The sequence below is a fragment of the Dama dama genome, chromosome 18 (genome assembly GCF_033118175.1).
Source record: "Dama dama isolate Ldn47 chromosome 18, ASM3311817v1, whole genome shotgun sequence".
NCBI classification, from domain to species: domain Eukaryota; kingdom Metazoa; phylum Chordata; class Mammalia; order Artiodactyla; family Cervidae; genus Dama; species Dama dama.
The window spans coordinates 88,539,202-88,559,260 of record NC_083698.1 but is presented as its reverse complement, the minus strand read 5'-3'; the positions used below and the strand labels follow the sequence as shown (position 1 = coordinate 88,559,260).

The 20,059-nt window shown below is 39.7% G+C and overlaps 1 protein-coding gene across 2 annotated transcripts in view; it reads left to right on the top strand.

The window, feature by feature from the left end:
* The first annotated feature begins 6,388 nt into the window (after positions 1-6,388).
* Positions 6,389-20,059, top strand: part of TNPO3 (transportin 3) — a 74,567-nt gene continuing 60,896 nt past the window's right edge. Inside the window, exons 1-2 of one of the 2 annotated variants that reach the window (XM_061165755.1) lie at positions 6,389-6,869; positions 19,730-19,890. Coding sequence is in view for 1 of the 2 variants with exons in the window: in XM_061165753.1 (XP_061021736.1) it covers positions 6,750-6,869 (120 nt within the window). In the remaining variant the exon portion in view is untranslated. The remainder of the gene's footprint in view (positions 6,870-19,729; positions 19,891-20,059) is intronic. The other variant, XM_061165753.1, reaches the window with a different exon arrangement.

Below are 20,059 nucleotides of genomic sequence, written 5' to 3'. Positions count from 1 at the left end.
ATTTTCCAGGCAAGAGTACTGGAGTGGGGTGCCATTGCCTTCTCCAGATACCTCTCTACTTATATAGAAACATAGGTATGATTTCCTGTCAATGAGTATTTTTACATGCTGAGTCATTACCTGTTTCTTTTTCAATAATATTTTACTATCTTTTCATGTCAATAAATAAACTGACATAATTTTTCCAGTTATGACGTTTGTTTTAATTTGCAAACTTTCAGAGAAGTAGAGACAATGGTATAGTGACCACAATTACCTATTCCCTGCGTTTAATAATTGTTAACATATTTGATTAACTGGGGGGATAGGACTTATGCTAAATTACAGTCTTTGTGAACATCTTACTTGTCCTGTTTCTACCCTAGCGGGGGGTGACACCATCTGTAGTATCAGACTCCACAGGCTGAAAGGCTCAGCCCCCCTCACTACCCTCACTTTGGATGTCAGTCTCACACTTCAGAAGTCCCCAGGCCACCAGCACCACTGAGCAACTGGTTACAAATTCAAGGGTTCCCACTACCCCCACAGGTTTGAAACTCTTCTAGAAAAACTTAGAGAACTCAGTTAAGCGCTACACTTATAACTGAAGTTTTACTTAAAAGGGCAAGTTGTGGGAAGAAGACACAGCTGTCCTGTCTGGGTGGAATCAGGATATGTCACCCTTCTGGCATACAAACATGTTCCTCAACCAGAAATCTCTACTGAGCTTTGATGTCCAGTTTTTCAATCAGGGTTTCATTACTAGGTACATTATATTGATATCAGTGTTACTGATTGCACTTAATCTGGTCTAAAGTTGCAACCCTCTAATCACCTGATTAGTCTTTCAAGTAACCAAACCTTATCTTGTCATTTCATTGTTGAACTGTTCTTTATATATTCTGGATAATGACTAATCCCTTGACGAGATCTCTAGTCTTTCCCATTCTTTTGTTTCCTCTGTTTCTCTGCATTGTTCACTTAAGAAGGCTTTCTTATTTCTCCTTGCTATTCTCTAGAACTCTGCATTCAATTGGGTATCTCATCCCCTTTCTCCTTTGCCTTTCCCTTCTTTTCTCAGCTATCTGTAGGGCCTCCCAGACAACTATTCTGCCTTCTTGCATTTCTTTTTCTTGGGGATGGTTTTGATCACTGCCTCCAGTACAATGTTACGAATCTTTGTCCAAGTTCTTCAGGCACTCTGTCAGATATAATACTTTGAATCTATTTGTCGCCCCACTATTTAATCCTAAGGGATTTTGATTTAGGTCATACACGAATGGTCTAGTGGTTTTCCCTACTTTCTTCAATTTAAGTATGAATTTTGCAGTAAGGAGCTCATGATCTGAACCACAGTCAGCTCCTGGTCTTGTTTTTGCTAACTGTAGAGAGTTTCTCCATCTTTGGCTGCAAAGAATATAATCCATCTGATTTTGGTATTGATCATTTGCTGATGTCCATGTTTAGAGTCTTGTGTTGTTGGAAAAGGGTGTTTGCTATGACCAGTGCATTCTCTTGGCAAAACTCTCTTAGCCTTTGCCCTGCTTCATTTTGTACCCCAAAGCCAATTTTCCTGTTACTCCAGGTATCTCTTGACTTTCTACTTTTGCATTCCAGTCCCCTATGAAGAAAAGGACATCTTTTTTTGGTGTTAGTATAGAAAATCTTGTAGGTCTTCTGTTCATGACATTGTACAGGAGTGAGGTATCAAGACCATTCCTAGGAAGAAGGCAAAAAGGCAAAATGGTTGCCTGAGGAGGCCTTACAAATAGCTGAGAAAAAAAGAAAAGTGAAAGGCAAAGGAGAAAAGGAAAGATATACCCATCTGAATGCAGAGTTTCAAAGAATAGCAAGGAGAGATAAGAAAGCCTTCCACAGTGATCAGTGCAAAGAAATAGAGGAAAACAATAGAATGGGAAAGACTAGAGATCTCTTCAAGAAAATTAGAGATACCAAGGGGACCTTTCATGCAAAGATGGACACAATAAAGGACAGAAATAGTATGGACCTAACAGATGCAGAAGATATTAAGAAGAACTGACAAGAATACACAGAAGAGGTATACAAAAAAGATCTTCATGACCCAGATAACCACAATGGTGTGATCACTAGAGCCAGACATCCTGGAATGTGAAGTCAAGGGGGCCTTAAGAAGCATCACTACAAACAAAGCTAGTGGAGGTGATGGAATTCCAGTTGAGCTATTTCATTCTAAAAGATGAGGCTGTGAAAGTGCAGCACTCACTATGCCAGCAAATTTTGAAAACTCAGCAGTGGCCACAGGACTGGAAAAAGTCAGTTTTATTCCAATCCCAAAGGAGAGCAATGCCAAAGAATGTTTAAACTGCTGCAGAATTGCACTCATCTCACACCCTAGCAGAGTAATGCTCAATATTCTCCAAGCCAGGCTTCAACAGTATGTTAACTGAGAACTTCCAGATGTTCAAGCTGGATTTAGAGAAGGCAGAGGACCCAGAGATCAAATTGCCAACATCCTATGGATCACAGAAAAAGCAAGAGAATTGCAGAAAAACATCTATTTCTGCCTTAATGATTACATAAAAGCCTCTGTGTAGATCACAGCAAACTGCAGAAAATTCTTAGAGAGATGGAAATACCAGATCACCTGACCTGCCTCCTGAGAAATCTGTATGCAGGTCAAGAAGCAACAGTTAGAACTGGACATGGAACAATGGACTGGCTCCAAATTGGGAAAAGAGTACACAAGGGTGTATATTGTCACCTTGCTTATTTAACTTATATGCAGAGTACATCATGCGAAATGCCCGGCTGGATGAAGCACAAGCTGGAATCAAGATTGCCAGGAGAAATATCAATAACCTCAGATACACAGATGATACCACCTTTATGGCAGAAAGTGAAGAGAAACTAAAGAGCCTTTTGATTAAAGTGAAAGAAGAGACTGGAGTATTTTCTCTCATTTTGCAGATGATTATTTCACCTTCTTAATAGTGTACTTTGAGAGACAAGTTTTTAGATTTGATGAAGTCTAATTTATCTATTTTTCCTTTTGTTAACTGTACTTTGGTGCCATATCTAAGAAACCATTGTTTACTCAAAGGTCATGAAGACATACTCCTGTTTTCTTCTCGCTTAAAACTCAACATTCAAAAAACTAAGATCACGGCATCTGGTCCCATCACTTCATGGCAAATACATGGGGAAACAATGGAAAGTGGTGAGAGACTTTATTTTCTTGGGGTCCAAATGGTGACTGCAGCCATGAAATTAAAAGATGCTTGCTCCTTGGAAGAAAAACTATGACAAACCTAGTCAGCATAATAAAAAGCAGACATGTTACTTTACCATTAAAGGTCCATATAATCAAAGCTATTTTATTTCCAGTAGCCATGTATGGATGCGATAGTTGGACAACAAAGAAAGCTGAGTGCTGAAGAATTGATGCTTTTGAATTGTGGTATTGGAGAAAACTCTTGAGAGTCCCTTGGACTGCCAGGAGATCCAACCAGTCCATCCTAAAGGAGGTCAGTCCTGGGTGTTCATTGGAAGGACTGATGCTGAAGCTGAAACTCCAATAAATTGGCCACCCAATGTGAAGAACTGACTCATTTGAAAAGACCCTGATGCTGGGAAAGACTGAAGGCAGGATGAGAAGGGGACGACAGAGGATGAGATGGTTGGATGGCATCACTGACTCGATGGACATGTGTTTGAGTAGGCTCTGGGAGTCGGTGATGGACAGGGAGGCCTGGCATGCTGCAGTCCATGGGGTTGCAAAAAGTCAGACACAACTGAGCAACTGAACTGAACTGAACAGAACCAGAGATCAAATTGCCATCATTCACTGGATCAAAGAAAAAGTAAGAGAATTTCATAAAAATACCTATTTCTGTTTAATCAACTGTGCTAAAGACTTTGACTCCGTGGACCACAACAAACTATAGAAAATTCTTAAAGAAATGGGAATACCAGACCAAGTTACCTGCCTCCTGAGAAACCTGTATGCAGGACAAGAAGTACCGGAACCGAACATGGAACAACAGACTTGTTCAAAATTGGGAAAGGAGTAGGTCAAGGCTGTATTTTGTCACCCTGCTAATTTAACTTCTATGCAGTGTATAATGTGAATTGCCACCCTGGATGAATCACAAGCTGGAATCAAAATTGCTGGGAGAAATATCAACAACCTCAGGTATGCAGATGATACTACTCTAATGTCAGAAAGTGAAGAGGAACTGAGGAGTCCCTTGATGAGGGTGAAAATAGAGAGTGAAAAAGCTGATTTAAAACTCAAAATTCCAAAAACTAGAATCATGGCATCCGGTCCCATCACTTCATGGCAAATAGATAGGGGAAAAGTGGATACAGTGGCAGACTTTTTTTTTGGGGGGGGGGGCTCCAAAATCACTCCAGATTGTGACTGCAGCCATGAAATGAAAAGATGCTCGCTTTTTGGAAGGAAAGCTATGACAAACCTAGACAGTGTACTAAAAAGCAGAGATATCACTTTGCCAACAAAGGTCTGTCTAGCCAAAGGTATGGTTTTTCCAGTGGTCATGTATGGATGTGAGTGTTGGACTATAAAGAAGGCTGAGCACCAAAGAATTGATGCTTTTGAACTGTGGTCCCAGAGAAGACTCTTGAGCATCCCTTGGACAGCAAGGAGATCAAACTGGTCAATTCTAAAGGAAATCAACCCTGAATATTCACTGGAAGGACTGATGCTGAAGCTAAAGCTTCAATACTTTGGCCACCTGATGCAAACAACCAACTCATTGGAAAATATCCTGATGCTGGGAAAGATTGAGGGCAAGAGGAGAATGGGGTGACAGAGGATGAGATGGTTGGATGGCATCACCGACTCAATGGACATGAGTTTGAGCAAACTTCTGGAGACAGTGAAGGACAGGGAAGCCAGGAATGCTTCAGTCCATGGGATCAGAAAGAATTGGATACGACTTAGGGACTGAACAACAACTCATCCCTTATCAGATATTTGAGTTGTATGTATTTTCTTTCATTTTGTGGGTTTTCATTTCACTCTTTTAATATTGTTCTTTGAGACACAAAAGATTTTAGTTTTGATGAAGTCCAGTTTATCTATTTTTCCTTTTGTTAATTGGGCTTTTGGTGCTGTATCTAACAAACCACTGTCTAGTCCAAGTTCATGAAGACATACTCCTGTTTTCTTCTAACAGTTTCATAATTTTAGCTCTTACATTTAGTTTTTATTTTTTTAATATGGTGCAAGGTAGGTCCAACATCATTCTTTTACTTGTGGATATTAATATACCTTTTAAAGTGTAATGAGTAACTTGTATTTCTTTGTATTTAGACTACAAATTCCAGGAGGGCAGAGACCAAGATGGTCTTACTAAATTTTTAATGAATAGATGAATTAGGTAACCAAAATATCAAGTTTCTTTCCTTTTGTCAGAAATTATATAGAGTACAGTACCTGTTTTCATTGCGACCTTGGTAGTTATAATCTTTTGGCAATAACAATTCAGAAAGAAACTAGTACACAGACTGTTAGAGATGGCATTCTTTAACAGGCTCTGGAGCCAAATTGATTTGGATCAAATCCTTATTTTCATTCAAGAAATTTGTAACCTTGGGCAGATTACATTACCTAGTTCTTATTCTTTAAAACGGGGATTTAGTTTCTATTAACTGTCAAAAGGATTAAATAAGACCTTGTAACTACAGTGCTTCATACATTGTAAGCATTTATCAAATGGTAGCAGTTATTTATTATTGCAAAGGAGACATAGCCATGTTTGGAAATTTTCTCCCTAGTACGGATTCCAAGATTTCTATATTCGTTTGTGTATTGATAATTGTTGTAGAACTGATGTTTGATTCAGAATGAAAGGCATACACAAAACCAGAATTCAGTGTGTTTGTGCAAATACTCGGGAGTCAGTGTCCTGAGCAATAGAATTACACCCTTTTGGGTGTAAGAATTTCGCGGAAAGAGGGTTCTAGGCATTTTCTATTTTTTTCAACATGGCACATTTCCCAGGTTTGTACGCTAGTTACTTGATTGTATGTCTGTCTCCTCCATTAGAGTCAGGATACAAATGCTGTCTTAAGTCATCTTTGGCTTTCCAGTACTCAGTGTCAGGCCACAGTTGAATTGACTTGTCCACGGGGGTCCTAAAAGATTCTCTGGGAAGGGCTGAAGAAGTCGGAAGGGGGAGGGAAGACCTCGGATCCATTGCCAACGAGAGGAAAGCTGCACAGGTGTGCCAGCCACGAGGGTCGCAGAGCTCCAGACCCAGGCAAGAAATGCCGAGATCCACTTCTTACCGGCTCCTGTCCCTGTAGGGTCACTTCCGGGAGGGGGCGGAGACAAAAGAGGAGGCGTGCCGGCACGGAGGCCGTTTACAACGCACCAGACGGAAGTGTGCCAAAGGTTTTGGTGCAGCCGCTTCCGGTCCGGGTACAGGCTGCTGAGGTACGCTGCATGGTCTCTGTCTTGCCGGGACAGCCTCCGGAGGGCAAGTCAGCAGGTCAGGAATCTAGCACCGGCGTCTGGATTCAGAAGTGTGGAGTCTTGTGGGAAGATCGGAAAAACGACCAGGAACTTGAATACAATCTAACCTGTGTTTCCGAGGGGGTAACTTCCACGAGGAACCCATCTGCCCTGGTAACGGCCAAAGAGGAGATGGCGCCAGTCAGGGAGCGGCCGTGGTCGACACAGTGAGGAAGCGCGAGGGCGGAGCAACCGGAGGAGCCTCGGGAGAAGAGCCAGAGCCGTCGCTGCCGCCGCCACCTCTACCACCATGGAAGGAGCAAAGCCGACACTGCAGCTCGTGTACCAGGCAGTGCAGGCGCTGTACCACGACCCAGATCCCAGCGGAAAGGAGCGCGCCTCGTTTTGGCTTGGGGAGCTGCAGCGTTCGGTGAGGGGCCGGGAGAGGCCGTTCTGCGCCTCGGGGCAAGGGCTGGATAGGACCTAGGCTCGAGCTGGAGTCCAGCGGTTGGCCTCGTGAGGTCTTCCTTGGGGAGGAGCTGCTCCCGCGGGGTGGGGCTGCGAACCTACATCGCCGCCGCTTTTCGGAAACTAGTTGCACTGGTCGGTCGCGAAGTGGCCCTTTCCCCTCCCCGTAGAATGTGATTTGTAAGTCCTATACTTCTTGCTTGTGGCTTCGATCTGTTCCTCTTAAGTTTTACACTTGCTGCTACTTGTTTCTTAGGCTTTGCTTTTCCGTTTTGTCTTTCTTCAACCAAATCCAATCCCGGTCTTTATCTTCTAAGGATGCTTTATCCGTCTCTCTTCGGTGTCTAGGTGTTATGTCTGGTAATTCCTTTCCAGTCGTAGCTTACATCTTAACTGTTCTTTGGTGCTTTTCACTCTAGTTTGAGTATTGTATTCTCGTAGCTTCTCAGGTTTCTCGATCCTTATCCTCGTGAGTTTTTTCTTGTGTTTTGGAGTGCAACATAAAAAAGAAATCAATTCTGGTTTCAGAAAATCTTTGCAGTTCTCTAATCTTATCTTTCTCCTGACTTTGATCTTCTCTATAAGATATAGATATCAAAGCTGCCTTGATTATTACAGATAATTGTGTCTGCGTTCAATGAGGGGATTAATTTATTGGGAGCCTGTCTTTTAATATTCAAATATTTATTTGTTTTTAATAGCAGATCGGGCTTCCCTGGTAGCTCAGACGGTAAAGCATCTGCCTACAATGAGGGAGACCCGGGTTCGATCCCTGGGTCGGGAAGATCCCCTGGAGAAGGAAATGGCAACCCACTCCAGTATTCTTGCCTGGAAAATCCCATGGACTGAGGATCCTGATAGGCTACAGTCCATGGGGTCGCAAAGAGTCGGACACGACTGAGCGACTTCACTTCATATACGTTGTATTTTGTGCGTTTGAATCACGTGCATTATGCTTCCTCCCCTAATTTTCCTACTTACCCTTGCTTTGCTTTAATTTTGTGTGGGTATGTATACTTGGTGATCTTGTTGACTTTACCTTTCTTATTTTTGCATTTCATACACCTAAGCATATTATAAAATTTGCCCCCTCCCTTCCCATTTTTTTTTTTTTAAAACTCATACCTAGTACTTAAAGATGCTCTGCCCTTTTGAGGGCTCCTTGGCTGTAAGTGCATAATAAGTATTTTAAAATTTGCTACCTCGACTTTGAATATTACACTTAAAAAAAAAAATCGGAAACTCAAGTCCTGGATGACCACATGAGAGGAGAAAGGAATTAAGACTCACTGTAGGCTACATAAGAAAATCATTTTTATATGGTCTTATTTGTCGTTATTTAGTTGCTAAGTTGAATTGGACTCTTGCTACCTCAAGGACTGTAGCCCGCCAGGCTTCTCTGTCCATGGGATTTCCCAGGCAAGAAGAATACTGGAGTGAGTTTCTGTTTTCTTCTCCAGAGGCTCTTCCAGACTCAGGGATTGGGCCTGCTTCTCCTGTATTGGCAGGCAGATTCTTTACCACTGAAGAAGCCACCAGGGGTCTTAGTGTTTAGTTAGTTTTTGTGATCTGGGAAATATCAATAACCTCAGATATGCAGATGACACCACCCTTATGGCAGAAAGCGAAGAAAAACTAAAGAGCCTCTTGATGAACATGAAAGAGGAGAGAAGAAAGTTGGCTTAAAGCTCAACATTCAGAAAACTAAGATCATGGCATCCAGTCCCATCCCTTCATGGCAAATAGATGGGGAAACAGTGGCTGACTTTGTTTTTTTGAGCTCCAAAATCACTGCAGATGGCGACTGCAGCCATGAAGTTAAAAGATGCTTTCTCCTCAGAAGGAAAGTTATGACCAACCTAGATAGCATATTAAAAAGCAGAGACCTTACTTTGCCAACAAAGGCCGTCTAGTCAAGGCTATGGTTTTTCCAGTAGTCATGTATGGATGTGAGAGTTGGACTATAAAGAAAGCCGAGTGCTGAAGAATTGATGCTTTTGAACTGTGGTGTTGGAGAAGACTCTTGAGAGTCCCTTGGACTGCAAGGAGATCCAACCAGTCCATCCTAAAGGAGATCAGTCCTGAGTGTTCATTGGAAGGACTGAAGCTGAAACTCCCAATATTTTGGCCACTTGATGTGAAAAGCTGACTCATTGGAAAAGACCCTGATGTTGGAAAAGATTGAAGGTGGGAGGAGAAGAGGACAATGGGACAAGATGGTTGGATGGCATCACCGACTATGGATATGAGTTTGGGTAGGCTCTGGGAGTTGGTGATGGACAGGGAGGCCTGGCATGCTGCGTTTCATGGGGTTGCAAAGAGTTGAACACAACTGAGCGACTGAACTGAACTGAGTCTCTTATTACAGCCCTGCATCTTCACCATTATCATCATTATCACTGTTTACAGTCAGTCAGGTCCCAAGAGAAACGGATGCACACTTGAAATAGGTTAATTTGAGAAGGGTTTGTTTTATAAAGGTACTATTTATAAAGATACAGATATAATGTGCCATTAAAGTGTAGAAACCTAGAGCCAAACAGTTAATAGCCCTAAGCCATAAGAAATAAGATAGGGAGTGGTTACTTCTTGAGCTCTCAAGAGGAGTATGGAGTTGACTGCCTTGAGAGGAATGGTAGTTTTCATTTGAAGGGCCCTAGCCATCATGAGGTGATTTTGCAGGGAGGAAGTTGGAGGAATAAATATCTACACCTTATTCTCCTGACTTCCTCTTGGGATACCCCATTGGGCAAACCCAGCCCTGAGCTAGGAGACTCAGGAACCTGTTGATCTTTTCCATAGAGGTCAAGCATACTGAGGCAGAAAACATGGTAGTGAAGAGTGGAAAAGTGGACCTGGAAAATAGCACAGTCACACATCATCATTTTTAGTCATCTTTAGCGTCTGGATTGACAATTCAGCTAACACATTGGCTTCTTATTTCCCTTACTTCTTTTTCTCAGTCACCTGGTCACATAGTCACATCTTGGATCTTGTCATTGCTAAAAAAAAATCACCAACCCTCCAAATCACTGACTCACGCGTTGAGCTCTAATCACATTACCCACTGAAATTCTTCTATTTTGCTGACTCAAGAATCTCAAATAATGTGATATAATACCTTTTGGTTTTTTGAAGTCTTACATAATTTTAATTTTTATAAAAACTAAGGTTATTAACTGTTGTTAGCTTAATAACAAGCGTTATTATTGTTAAAATAGTTTTAAACCAGACTTCAAAAATTTTCTAAAAGTTATAAAATGGAAATAGTTTTACAAGATTTTGGATAAAAAGACAGCAGTCTTATATAGACTTTCTCTTATGAAAGATGAGGATTTAGGCTCCTTTCACTTCTTCATACCCCATTACTCTAACATAGGTATACCACATTTTTGGTCATATCATTACCCATTGTGAATCATGAAACATATATACCATGATAATTTCTTTTTTGTGCAACTTTTGTGATAATTTTTTTCTTTTTTTACCATTTGCTTTATTTTCTGTGTATCTACAGTAATCCATCCCAAACTCTGTTAGTAGGTATAAATATCCTCTTAGTATGTTCACACTGGTAATCTGTTTCCATTATTGTTGGAAGAAAACCTTTCCTGAGAGCCCTCTATCTTCCTGCTTCAATCTGATCTGGTTGCTCTCCAGGTCTGTTGCATAATTATCGTCCTGGGATCTCACCATCTTAAGAGAATTCCGTTCTCTTGTATTGGATGCACTGAATCCTGGATCCCATGATCTTTTTTTCGATTACTTCCTCATTTGACAGATAATTGAAAAGGGAACCTTCATCTCTTCTTTCTCATGGTCTTTGTTGGTCTTTTTTCTTGGACCACTTTTTTTACTCTGAGAGTTCTCTAGTCTTCTCCTGGGTGGGGTTGGGGAGCTATAAACTAGGCTGCTGGTGGCATGTGGGAGAATGAGCTGGAGGATGGATCTCACCACCAACCATATAGACTTTATTTAATCTGTTTTCAATATGATACTCCCATCCATAGGTGAGCCTATTGTCCAAAAGTCCAGAGTTCTACTATAGTCTCTCCAAAGTAAACCTTGAGTCTTATGCGATGGTGAGAGGATAGTTATAGTATCCTGGTCCCTCAAGAGTCAGGGAGAAAATCTAGGAAACTAAACTGCTGACAAAGGTTTTTGAACCCATTCCTTTGTTTTCTGTTCCATTTGTTCTGTTTTCTGTTTCTGTCTTCAGACGTACCTCAGTACTTGCGATTCTTGAGTTTTTCTGGGATTTTGCAAATGAGTTAGTTTGCCCCCTTTATTGTTGTTGCTCAGTCACTCAGTCATGTCAGACTCTTTGTGACCCCCTTGGACTGCAGCATGCCGGGCCTTCCTGTCCTTCACTATCTCCTGAAGTTTGCTCAAACTCATGTCCATTGAGTCAGTGATGCCATCCAACCATCTCATCCTCTGTTGCCCCCTTCTCCTCCTTCCCTCAATCTTTCCCAGTGTCAGGGTCTTTTCCAGTGAGTCTGCTCTTAACATCAGGTGGCCACAGTATTGGAGCTTTAGCATCAATCCTTCCAATGAATATTTAGGGTTGATTTCCTACAGTTTGCCTGTTGACTTCCGCCATGCTTATCCCTTCTTCCCTCCCAGCCCACAGGCAAATTTCAGCTTTCTCAGACCTGCTCAGAGGGTTAACACTCACCCATTAGCTTTCTGGGGCTTCCCCGGTGATGTGGTAAAGAATCCACCTGCCGTTGCAGGAGATGCAGGAGACGAAGGTTCAATCCCTGGGTCAGGAAGATCCCCTGGAGTAGGAAATGGCAACACACTCCAGTATTCTTGCCTGGAAAATTCAATGGACAGAGGAGCTTGGTGGGCTACAGTCCATGGGGTCCCAAAGATAACTGAGTGTGTGTGTGTGTGTGTGTGTGTGTGTGTGTGTGTGTGTGTGTGTGTGTGTGTGTGTGTGTGTGCTTTCTAGTTTTCACAGTTTTGTTAATATTGTTCATGTGTGCATTCTCTGTCCTTGTGGGTTCCCTCACCTTTGAGGGGAAAAAACTTTTTACTCTAACTTTGGAAGGAACCCTCAGGCAAACTGATGTTTCAGTCAGTTTGATTGAGTTAAGAAGTCTTACTTCGTTCTTGAATTTCATCAAAACCTTATTCCTTTCACTGGCCCTTTTCTTTGTTAGGTATTATATTTTTCAAGTACTGTCATTCTCCTCTTTCTCCAGTATACCACCATCCCTTCACGTCTGATTTGAAGAACTTGAGCATGTGTATCCAGTTGCTTCTGTCCGATCTCAGTGCTCTGCATCTTATTTTCTGAATTCTTAGGAACCTTGATCTTTTGATTATCCTGTGTCTTGCTTATATCCTCGAACTCCCTCTTTACTGGTTCTTTTTGCATCAGCACTCACAAAGCTGTAGTATCTCAAAGAAAAGCAGGTGGGTTTTTTGAGGGGAAGGAGGAGGGAAATGCTACCTTTGTCTGATTTTATGATTGATTTTTTTCTTACCTTTGTGCTTACCTATTACTTTTTCCCAGTCCTGTCTTCAAATGAAGAAATTAACCCATCTTTTCAAAGCCTAGCTTAAATTCTTTCTGTCTAAAGTCTTAATTTTGATTCTCTTCTGCTAAAATTCATTTTTGCCCCTGCCCCAACACCTAAAGCACTTTAATTGTGTTTATCATATTTTTACCTTTTTGAAAACTTGTTTTGTCTGCCCCAGTAGACTGTGTATAATATAGATTATATATATTATGTATCAGTTTATATAATCTGATATGCATAGTTGAAGGAATAAACCATGATTATTAAATGATCAAGATGCCTGACACACACAGGTTCTTAAGAATGTTCTTGAGCGCATAGCTGCTTGTAGCATCTCCAAAGTGGCAGTTGGATGACTCAGATTTGTCTTTATCTATGAATTTCGTTTATTTTTGCTGTGTTTCTCTAACATATCCATGGGTGACTGAAAATAAACAGTATTACTCAGCCTCCTGTGATGTTCTGTTTTCAGTCTTTCGAATCTTTTAAAAGAACAATCTTTATGAGAAAAGTTTTTATTACCCCCATTTTATACTTTGAACGACTTGAGTACAGAAAAGGAGAACTTTTTGCCACAACTATCCTGTCTTGAAATGATCACTAAGTGACATTTTAAACAAAAAGTGTTTTAGTGTAGTAACAAATCATGCTAGTGTAATATCATAAGGTTTTAATTTTCACTTTGAAATTGATAAAGAATTCCCTTGTGGTTCAGTGGTTAGGACTCTGTGCTTTCACTGCAGAGGGTCCCAGGGTTCAATCTCTGGTTGGGGAGTTAAGATCCCATAAGTCACATGGTGCGCCCCGCCCCCCCCCCCCCCCAAATCTCCTTTAGTTAAAAACAGAAAATGTGGTAACTAAAATTTTATACCATATAAAGTAGTAGTATATACCATATAAAGTAGCATCCAAAACTGTATAGTCCCTAAAAAATAGCAAAAAAAAATTAAATTGGTAAGGAATAGAATCTACCTGGTTTGTTTCAAAACCACTTTGAATAATAGACGTTTTGAAAAACTATTATCTTTACTTGTCTCAACCCCATACTTTACTAACCTTAGAGCCATTTAGTATAGTTTTAGTGGAACCTAGGGACAATAGACGGAGAAGGCAATGGCACCCCACTCCAGTACTCTTGCCTGGAAAGTCCCATGGACGGAGGAGCCTGGTAGGCTACAGTCCATGGGGTCTCGAAGAGTCAGACAGGACTGAGCGACTTCACTTAAACTTTTCACTTTCATGCACTGGAGAAGGAAATGGCAGCCCACTCCAGTATTCTTGCCTGGAGAATCCCAGGAACGGGAGCCTGATGGGCTGCCATCTATGGGGTCACACAGAGTTGGACACGACTGAAGTGACTTAGCAGCAGGGACAATAGATTTGGTATAAAGGTGTAATTTGGATATGGTTCTGCCCATGCTACACATTAGCATCTTTTCTCTCTGAGATTTGTATAAAATAGTCATTTTCGAAAGAATCTACTTTGATGACTCGTAACTTTTTTTCACCAAAATTCTTGGAAACAACTTAGAGCCATGGTTTTCCTTTATGTGATAGGCAGATGTCACTGATATCTTCAGAGTGTTTTAAAAGAAAGAAAATTATTGTGAGACATTTTAAAGGAAACCTATTTAACAGTGGACTATTTTGAATACTTAGTTTCCTTTGTTTACCTCTAAGTAACCAAAATGAGTAGAAGGTGTAGTATTGGAAGGAAAGACCATCTCTTTATAGGGCTAATAAACTGTGCTACTCATTTGTTCTAAATTTTTAATTTAGATTAGAAGAAGGAGACTACCTTTATGGAGATAGTCTGTGGATTAGAGGTTATCTCAGAAGTTTCCTAGTTCACTCTAAACTGAAAAGATTGATGAAAAGAATCCAAAGACACAAATCAACTGGAATTGGATCATGCTTTTTTTTTTTTTTAAATTTTTATTGAAATACAGTTGATTTACTACATTGTGTGAATCATGCTTTGATACACTAAGTTGGCATTGGTTTATCACATAGCCTTGAGAATTTTCTTCTAAATATATCTGGAAGGTCATGGGTCATGGAGTATCAGTTTCAAACTTCTTACTTCCTAGTAATTTTCCTCTTTGGAGTTTCTTGATTCTTTTTAGTTCTAAAACCTAGAATCTTTGATTTTTCCCCTAGCAATGCGGTCATTGATTTGATTCACCTGAAAATCTAGACATCTTTTAATGCTTCTGCTCTCATCTTCCAGTCAAGTGACTATTAAACCTGTTTTTGAAAGGCAGACTTTCTAGAAAATAGAAAATGTTCCTGTATGACTTCTCTGGGGTCAGTTAGTTCAGTGAATATAGGAATACTGTATGCTTTGCATTGCTGGAAAGCAGGAGGATATAAGTGGTAAAAACCAAAGACCTTTCTACTGAATATAATAGTGTACTAGTCTGGTTATGTTGTCTAATATGATTGCCATTACCCATATGGCTAATGTGGCTGTTTAAATTTGAGCTAATTTAAATAAAGTTAAAATCAATTCCTTATTTGCATTGTCACATTCCAAGTTTTGGACAGTGCAAATATAGTCATTTCACGTCCTTGTTGTATTGGAGCTTATGAATGAAGATTTGTGATGGTATTTCAGTGGGCATTATAGTCTATTATCTGGTGACATTCATCTGTATTTTGATTAGTTTATTTCTCATCTTCCCAGGCCTTGGACCAGAGTTGATGGTTTGAAACAGAATATAAAATTATAAGGGTGCCACTACATTTTCTAAAAGATATCTATTTGTCTCCACTGGGTCTTAGTTGCAGCACACAGGATCTAGGATCTTTGATCTTCATTGCAGCCTGTGGAATCTAGTTCCCTGACCAGGGATTGAACCCAGGCCCTCTGTATTGGGAGCACAGAGTCTTAGCCACTGGACCACCAGAGAAGTCCTACTGCTACATTTTCTAACTTACCATTTTAACTATTTTTAGGTATATAGGTCAGTGGTATTAGGTACATTCATGTTGTTGTGCAACCATCACCACAGTATGATCAATATAGTTTTATTTCAGTTCAGTTCAGTCGCTTAGTCGTGTCCGACTCTTTGACCCCATGGACTGCAGCACGCCAGGCTTCCCTGTCCATCACCAACTCCTGCAGTTTACTTAAACTCATGTCCATTGAGTCGGTGATGCCATCTAACTATCTCATTCTCTGTCTTTACTAGAATTTTAAATATAATCATATAAAAACAAACATTTCAAAACGTGCTAAATATTAGAAAGTTAATCAGTGCTACAAACTTAGACAGCATATTAAAAAGTAGACACATCACTTTGCTGACAAGGGTCCATATAGTCAAAGCTATGGTTTTTCCTGTGGTCACCTACGGATGTGAGTTGGACTCTAAAGAAGGCTGAGCACCGAAAAATTGATGCTTTTGAATTGTGGTGCTGGAGACTCTTAAGAGTCGCTTGGACAGCAAGGAGATCAAGCCAGTCAATCCTAAAGGCAATCAGTTCTGAATATTCTTTGGAAGGATTGATGCTGAAGCTCCAATACTTTGCCCACGTAATGTGAAGAGCTGACTCACTGGAAAAGACTCTGATGCTGGGAAAGATTGAAGGCAAAAGTAGAAGAGGGTGGCAGAGGATGAGATGTTCGTCCATCACTGACTCGATGGACATGAGTTTGAGCAAACTGGGAGATAGTGAAGGACAGGGAAGCCTTGGGTTCTGTAGTCCATGGGATTGCAAAGAGTGGACATGACTTAGTGACTGAACACCAATCAGTGCTATCTCTAGAGTTTTTCATCTTCCCAAACTAAAACTCTGTACCTGTTGAAGAATAATTCTCCATTCCCTCCTCTCTTCAGCTCCTGGTAACCCCATTCTGCTTTTTTTTCCTCTATAAATTTAACAACTCCAGGTACCTTATGAATAGAATAATACAGTACAACCATCACCACCATCCATCTCCAGAACTTTTCTCGTATTATAAAACTGAAAAATCTGTACCCATTAAACATAGTTAACTGACTCCCCATTTCTCCTCATAGTCCCTGGCAACCACCATTCTGCCTATTGTCTCCATGAACTTGACTACTCTGGGCACCTCATATAAGTAGAATCATACAGTATTTGTCCTTTTGTGACCGACCAGCTTGTTTCACTTAATACCTTCAGGGTTCATCCATGTTGTAGAATGTGTCAGAATTTCATCCCTTTTTAAGGCTGAATAATAATGTATGTATGTACCACATATTGTTTATCTGTTCATCTGTTGGTACACACTTGGGTATCTTCCACATTTTGGCTATTATGAATAATGCTGTTATGAACACAGGTGTAGAAATATCTTTTGGAATCCCTTCTATTAATTCTTTTGAGTATATCACCAGAAGGGGAGTTGCTGGATTGTATGATAATTCTGTGTTTTTTTTTTTTTTTTGAGGAAATGACATGCTATTTTCTAGATTTTTATAGAATTTTAAACTCTTCCTCCCGCCCCCTTTCTTGGACTACACTGTGTGGCATACAGGATCTTAGTTCCCCAACCAGATAGCCATGCCTCCTACAGTGGAAACTCGGAGTCTTAACTGCTGGACCACTAGAGAAGTCTTATAAGCTCTGTTGAACTTAAAAACAGGTTTAATTCTTAGAAAGTTGAGCTTGCTCAGATTGTCTCTCCTGCATTTCCCTAGCGTGTACCTTGGTACTGAAATATTACCAGAGAGTGTTTTTTTTTTTTTTTTTTCGAGAGTGTTTTAAACTGGTAAAGTTCTGGAGAGAAGTTTATTTCTGTTTATTGGAAGTTCACAGTACTGCTAATGGGAATAAATTTGTTGTGTTTGGCATGCAGAACCCCTTGAAAGTATCAATTTAATTTTTTCCTCTTTCTGGTTAGACTTCTCAAAATGAAAATATTATGAAATTTGTATTTTTTTTCTTTTGGTAAGAAATTTCTGTTAACAGAGTTTACATGTTTTTTTCACCTTTTTTCCCCAAGCCCATAGCACTCTTCTTTTCAGTTTTTCTCTGTATTAATTGTTACTTGTATTTTCTGTCTCAGCCATTATACATAAGACCCTAAAGCAGAAGAATATACTTAGAACTAGTCCTAAAAAGGTATATATTTTTACATAAGCATTCAGAGTTTTCTAACACTATAATGCATTTTTTATTAAACCTTAAGCTAGATATCTAATATTTCTGTATGATTAAAAAACTTGAATCTTCAGCAGGGTGTTAATGTAGCTTAGTATTTCTAATAGTACTCTTATTCTTCAGGTTTATATGAGTTGTTATAAAAAAAACTTGTTCAGATAGGCAGGAATGGAGACCAGTGAGTAAAGGAAATCCATTTCTCATATTTTCGGCTTTTAGGAAACCCTCATATGGGCTGCTCATTTGCTTGAAATGGTTTCAAGCTTGGCATTTTCTACTTTTAAAGCAGGGCTGCCCAGTGTAATTAGTAAGTTCCACAGTGAATTGATTTTCAAGGAATGCATGCTTCAGTCACTCCTAACCCAAGTTGATCTTACAGATCCAGACATCTTTTTTCAGGGCCAGTCTTGAGGGTTAATAGTCACATGTATGGGTGACTGAGGGCTTTTAATTTGGATAGGAATTCTTTATAGTTGTTGGGAAAAAATATTGGCAGAATTTCTCAGTATCATAGTATATGTGACCAACAGCTACAGATTTGAGACAAAGTTTATTTTATGACTCAGGACTGTTTGAAAATGCTTGTCCCAGAAACACTGGGATTTAATCAGAAATTGAGGAGACCATAGTGTGCAGTATAGTCATTTGGTCTTATCGATTCCTCTCATTGAGATCAAGATAGAATGATACATAAGGGCACTATAGTCTTCCAAATTGTCTTGAACAGTGTTTGAGTATTTCTTTTGGAATTTGAGTAGCTTTTGATGTTTTAAAGAATTATTTTTAGCCAGGAATCTCTTCCCTCCCATAAGGGAAATAATGTCTTCCTTTTAATTATATGTTCAATTATTATGGGGATGGCTGTGAAAATGTAAATTGACTGAACTTAACTCTATAAATGAGCTTTTTTGCTTCTAGAAAAGTAGTTTATGCAAACATGGGGATTTTATGGTTCTGGGAGCTCACTAAGGGCTTTATGATTATTTTTCACTTAGGCGCTGTGTTTGGAGTTGGGATTTGTTTACTCATTACTGCTGTGGTGGAGGTATTAGCTAAGTTTCATTTCATCATAGTTTCTGTATTTCAGGCCATCTTGCAAAACAAATTATTTTGAAAGATAACAGTTTTAGATAGTGATGGTTCTCTTTTGAGAGCTATAAAATATAAGCTTATAGCTTTTTAATATCCATTCATATCATTTTCTCTCCTCACTGTCTAAGAAAACCATTAGAAAGTAACTTGTGACAGACCTAGCAATTTGTCTTAAATTTGTAAGTTTCATAACGGATTAGGTACAAAAACTTAAGATAGTTGACTGACTTAAAAAATAAATTACTCTCTCTTTTTCAGGTTAATAAAACTAATTTGTTCTTTACTTGTCTCATGAAAATGATTTTTTCTTGATTTGGGAAATTCTGATTTTCTAGCTCTGTACCATATTGTTACAGGGCATATGTCTAAAATGTTACATTGTCTGGTTGGCAGTGTTTTAAGGGTTCTTTTTACTGTACTCATACCTAGTCTTCCTCTCCTTCCAGTATACTGTAAACAGTTTATAAATGTATTATTCATTAATTGAAATGCTTTTAAAAAGTACAACAATCTGACACATTTATGCTTACTTTTCAAATCCCTTTGAAATATTTGGTTTTTTTTTCCCCATTGAAATATCTTTATTTCCAGAATTTCTATTTGCTAGAGCTTTTCTGTTTTCAGGGAAGTATTCTGAGTAATTCTACTTAATTTGAGGAGTTTTTATATAGAATTAACTAGCAGCTCTAATCTGCTTCTGATTTTTGGCAGCTAATGAATCCTTAGGCCCCTATCTGGATGTGGACTTGCATTGTTAAGGGTCTGCTCATTGATTTCTGTTGATTCAGCAGTTTCTGTTGATAACAGCAGAACTGTTATTGTAGAAATGAGTCTTGGAGCAGTCGTGAAAAAAAGGGCAAGTACTTTTAGGATCTGCTGAGTAGTATAATGAAAGACTTGGAGCATGTTAGTCAAAGGATTGCTGGGCCATCCCCTGTTTCATATTCATCACATAGTCATGGAAATATCTTTTGAAAAGACTGATATAAAGGCCTGTTCTGCTACTGCTTTGTGAAATGGAAGATTGGAATTAGTTGCTTAAATGGAAAATGTTCTCTTGTTGCAGCCTCTTTGAAATGTGCTGCTAGTGGGAGCTGCAGCTTCTTCCTGCTGACTCTGAGCCCCAGGCTTCGGTTGAGATGGTCCTTTCAGAAATATGGAGCTTAGTTCAAGCCTGGATTTCAGTGGGTAGCACCTGGCATCTGTGGCTAGAAAGTCCTATGAAGTGTAAGTGCTTTATTCTCTCCTTGTAAAGAATCCCTTTTCCTTTCTTCTTTCTGCAGCTTAGCAGAGGGGAAGAGCAGTGAGCAGTGTACTTATAGGGTCTACTGTATCAGGATGGTTGCATTTTCTTAATGATTCAGTGATTAAAACAAGATTGCTTGTGTTTGGATGC